The sequence below is a fragment of the Cariama cristata genome, unplaced genomic scaffold (genome assembly GCF_000690535.1).
Source record: "Cariama cristata isolate BGI_N322 unplaced genomic scaffold, ASM69053v1 scaffold33097, whole genome shotgun sequence".
Lineage (NCBI taxonomy): Eukaryota > Metazoa > Chordata > Aves > Cariamiformes > Cariamidae > Cariama > Cariama cristata.
Genome location: NW_009627745.1, coordinates 34,352 through 39,468, shown reverse-complemented (window position 1 = coordinate 39,468; position 5,117 = coordinate 34,352). Strand labels below are relative to the sequence as shown.

At 42.1% G+C, this 5,117-nt stretch overlaps 1 protein-coding gene across 1 annotated transcript in view; it reads left to right on the top strand.

Annotated features, from left to right (window-relative positions):
• The first annotated feature begins 1,819 nt into the window (after window positions 1-1,819).
• Window positions 1,820-5,117, top strand: part of HSF2BP (heat shock transcription factor 2 binding protein) — a 32,909-nt gene continuing 29,611 nt past the window's right edge. The window contains 3 exon segments of the mRNA XM_009704543.1: window positions 1,820-1,871; window positions 1,874-2,068; window positions 2,071-2,229. Of these exon segments, the coding sequence (XP_009702845.1) occupies window positions 1,820-1,871; window positions 1,874-2,068; window positions 2,071-2,229 (406 nt within the window).

Genomic DNA, 5,117 nt, shown 5'->3' with positions numbered 1-5,117 from the left:
GAGCTCAGTCTGTGGGGCTGTGGTGGGTGCTCGGGTGGGCTCCCCGAGCGTTGGCTCGTGATACACCTGTGGGTGAGGAGGAGGGACCCTTCCCCTTGTGAAGGGGGAGCGTGGTGGGGGCTGTGTGGAGGGGTGCGGGAGACACCCTGGGCTGGTGGAGAGGGGAGGAAGGGCTGGTTGTGATTCTCTGCTGGGTGTCACCAGCTGGGATCTCTGCTGTGCTCAGCCCCCTGTCCCACAGCGAAGGAGGGATTCAGATCATGGAAGTCGTGAGCCGAGGGACGTAACTGAGTAACTTGGCTGTTGTGCAAGAGGTCTGTGAGGCCTGGAGTGAAATATCCTACATCCAGTCACCTGCCATTGCTGTAAGGGGCTGGATGGAAAACTGTTCTACATTGTCTATATTTGCTTTTAACATACTGTTGTAGTGGAGGGAGATGTTGAGTAGCTGCTTAAACAGAGAAAATAAAATTTGTCTATTGGAACTGCAGTATTGCAAAGATCTGTGTTTACAGTGGGAACTATAAATGAGAATTTTCTCCTTATGGTATATTTTGTATCTCAATCCCAGTACTTCAGTAGTGTATTTTATTTGAATTTGGCTTCTGCTAGTGAATAGAGTTATTTTTATGCCTGTAACAAATTGTGCTCCATAATTTTGAGCAATACTGAGTTGTTTCTCTGTCCCTCCTGTTTGCTGACGTGCAGAGGGTATGCTTCTGGAGACTCCTGTTGCCATGTGTTTATTCCATATTTTCTTGAGACCTAAATGAGTTGTATTTTTCTTGAATCATGTAATGTGGTGGTACTTGGCCATACGAACTTTGCCATAAGCATTTCCTAAATGCAGCTTAGAGCATACAATTCAAGTTAAAAGTAAAATCTGTCTTCCATATCTTTATTGTGGCTCTGGTGTCTCTGAACCGGGAAAGCTGGAACTGGCCTGTTCTGTCCCTACAGCTGTCTGGGTTTGAAAGACAGCTGGGAAAGAAGTAAGGTAGGAAGCAAAGCTGAAAGGAAATAGAGAAGCGGAAAGAGGGAATTGTAGGAAATGGTTGGAAAGGATAGAAATGCCAGGGTAGCATTGTCTGTGCCAGTGACAACAAACTCTGTCTTGTGCAGCCGGACTCGAGAAGGCTGCGGGGATGGCATGTTTTGTGCCTGTGGGAGAGAGTTTCTTGTGTTGGTCTGTAGTACCCTCTTCCCTCTGGAATAAGATGCGATACATAAAGGATCTCCTTTTTTTTCTGCACCGTTCTCGGTGCAGTGTAAAACTAAGATACAACTTTACTTTGTGAAAGCATATTAGATGATTGATGTTTTAGGCAAAGGATGTTAAACCTTTTTTATGTCTGTGTGTATGTGGTAGCCTTTTTAAGATACATCAGAAATTGGAGTTCAAGAGCTTTCTGGTACAGAATTTTTTCTATCATTTAAAAATTAATGCACATTCTCTTTTACTGTGGAATTAAAGTTATTTAGCAGTAGCTTGGCAGAAGAGGAAACTAGTAAACATTTTTTGTCTTAACTCGAGATTAAACTACTTTTATGTGAGATTGGGTTGCGAATATTTTTTGCTCTTTCACAAAAGATGAAGTCTTTTGGAAAAAATGCAATTTCCTCTAAAACAGCTTTTGTAATTTAGCAAGGTGACTGAGGATCTTGCAAGTATTTAATTAAAAAACTGAGTTATTCTATCCTTTACAACACTGTCAAAACAATAGCTTTGCATATGTATAGCTGCTCATGCTTTAAAATGTGAATTTTAATTTTTACAGCATTCTGAGGTACATTGCACACGTTTTAGGTGAAGAAACAGATGCAGAGAGGTAATATGATTTGCTTTAAGCCAGAGTGGCAAAAATTAGATTACGAAGAGTCCACCTCAGGGACTTTTGGGTTTAGTTATTACTGGATAGTTCCCTTTTAAAAGGTTGTGAATTTCTGAAATGATGTAATACAGAGGAATGTGTTTGTCTGAAAGAAGAGATTCAAGCAGAAAAGCACTGCAAGGCTGTAACAGTGTCTTTGGTTGGTTGTTGGTTTGGTTTTTTTTTTTTGTTTTGTTTTTATTTCAGAAGGCTGAGACCAAAGAGGAATTTGTTGAAGTTAGAAGGAGGGATTTGGAAAGGCTGACAACTGAAGTTATGCAATTGCGGGATTTCTTACCCAAAATAGTAAATGGGGATATCCTGGGGATGTTCCAGAAACTGGATGCTATTGAATCGAGTGAGTAGTACCATCTTACAAGCTCTTATAGTTTCTGTCATGCCACTGTGAATAGTTGTAGAGTTTGTGGAGGTATTCCAGATTAAACTAAGAAGTTCAATGACTGCTTCAGTAAATTAATGTGTTTGTAATGAAGAAAATTACAAGCTATATTAGAAATAATTAGATGTGTCAAATTAATCTTTAAAAATATTTTGCTGTGGATAAAAATATACTTAGTTCAGGCAGAAAGGGAAGCTGTATCAGGAAAAAAAGTGATTCCTCTGAGAAGAGATGAAAGCATTCTGTTTTGCAAAATGTCACTTTAGATGCACAGCAAAAAATGTGGTAAATAGCTGTGGATAAAAAGTTAAATTTAAAGGAAGAGGTAATGTCATTGTATTTAGCCTGTCTTGGTTTTAGCTTGTATGCTTTTATTGCCGTAAATATTCGTAATAACAAAAAAAGTTGAAGACTTTCTGTTAAAAAGGTCTTTCTACTGCTGTCCCCAATGTCCAGTTTTTCAGTGTTACAATTCTGTGTACATTATTTTTTTCTGCATTTGCACCACTCCCAACATGCTCAGGACCAAATCTGAGTCAACTCCATCCCTAGCCTGTAGCTTACATGCAGCAGCAATTCACCTGTTCTGGGAATGGGTTTTGTCTGAAAGGACACGGAAGAAGCACTGAGACAGATTATAGAAAGTACATCTCTTCTAGAATATCAAGTGATTAATTGAAAATTAATTTGTCATAGCTAGCTAAGGAAGAGTAAGATAGAGCCTCAAGGCCTGTCTCTGATACCGAGTCACATATTGGGGCAGAGCTTCCAGCTGCCTCAATGATCCACTCTTTGAAAAGATTCTTCCATGCCATCAAATTGTAACAGAGATGAGAAGGTTGTACCACCTCTCCTGCTGCCAGTTGAGACATCATCCGTGTCACAAGAAGTGACGTAGGATCTGGCAATGCTCTCTTTACGCTATTGCAAGGCATCAAGGACTGTTTCCAGTTGCATTAAGTGTTCAGGATCCTCAACTAGTCAGATCCTTGTTTATCTACTTTTGTCAGTGCTCAGTCTCAAGATTTCTCTCACTGATCCTTCTTATGCTCCTTGTGCCAGGCATCAAGGAGGCACTGTCAGAGCCTTCCAGCAGCAGGCTTGTGGCGTCAACATGAAAATTTTAAGACTTTACTTCAAATGTTCTGCTGGCTGGCCAGCATTCTCTGGGTGCTTTGGAAGAGTACCTGAAGCTGAGTCAGTCTTTGAACTCTCAGAGTATATCCCTGCAGTGGAGATTTCTCTTACAGTTAATGAGGTCGTTTGAATATTTATTCAGGCTCTTGCCATTGTTTGCCCCTACAGCTGGACAAGTCAGGTGGTAATTTTTGCTACTCCAGCCTGCTCCTACCTCTGCAGCATGCAGTAAGGCAAGACTGAAAGGAGGCTTTGGAGCATACATGTCGCAAAAGGTTGGGTATCACAGGGACACAAGCAGTCTTCAGTCTCAGAATGCTGAGCTCTCTGGTGCTGTTTACTAAACACAGTCTCTTGGTGTTGGCATGTGAAGCTTACAGGAGTCCTGGCAGCTACTAGAGATGTTTTTTCACGTTCTTATGGAAGCCTAATGGGTGATTTGTACATCTCTCTAGACTTTCATCAGCTATTGCCGTTTTCTAAATATTGTAAACATGAAGCAGTTAGCAGGTTCTCATGCTCCTCAAGAAGTGCAGGTGATAGTCGGAGATTTTCAACGCCTCTGGCCCATTCAGTTGTGAGACTGTTGGACTCTTGAATAGCTTTGAGAAACCTTGAGATTTTTGCATGTTTCAGCTGTATATCTAGGTCAATAGGGTACCCATTTGCTATGGGAGCATCCCATAGGTGGTATCTGAGATCTGAGCTGGCAACAGTCAATGCAACCAACACACCTACTTTTTGGGCTTGTGTCAGGATCTTCACGAAGGCTTTTGCCAGGGTAATTGCTCCTTTCAGAAAGAAAGGTCCATTTTGTTCTTGCTGCCCTCCTCAGGAAGAGTGTTTGGCTCCAGGAATCTTTGAAAAACAAATTTTCTGTATTATTATACATATGCTTAGTGGAACTCTATCCACTGGGGAAATGTTAAAAATTGGATTTAGGGTTGATCTAGCATTTGGATTGGTAGAATTGGAATTCCACCACTTGTTGGCATTCATCATAGTTGTACTCAGTTCTCCACCTCCCAGAGCTTTGAGATTGGATGTCTTGTCCAGAAAATCTCCTGATGTGACCTATAGCATGAATGAGAATGAGTCCACCTCACACCTGAAATGTGGGCCTCCTCTTCTTTCATTGTGCCTGATGCCACATTCTGCTTTTGAGCCTGCTGTCTATCTTGGGAATGAATGCCACTTCTTCCCAGAGTCTTATTTACTGCTGCAGTGGTAAAGTTATGTGTTTCCTTTTTGTATAAGGTTGCCATTTCATATTTTTTTGCTCATCCAGGTTGATAGTGAAAGCTGCTTCTTCACTTGGTGGAGGTCAACAACCTGAGCCTTAAGATTTTAATGTCAAGAGGGAAGGAACTTTCTTGCCAGGGGCTGGGACTTGCAGCCAGTTGGAGAACCCATGGGGCTGGGAGCTGCTCAGGACCAGGGTGTGCGGGAGGGAGCAGCACAGCTGAAGTCATTGATGTCAGCAGAATGTCTGCTGCTTGTTGTGTGTCAAGAGGCTGTCAGATGTCGGGACTGGTGCATGCAACCTTAATTCTCTTCAGAGCAAAGTTGTGCACAGTTGGGAGAGCTGACTGGGCACAATAGGGGGAGTTTCCACAAATGAGCCACAGCTAGAAGTAGGTCTCTTTTCAGCAGCTTCCAATATTAGCCCCTCTGCCCCCCCCCCCCCCGGGAACCAAAACAATCTTAAC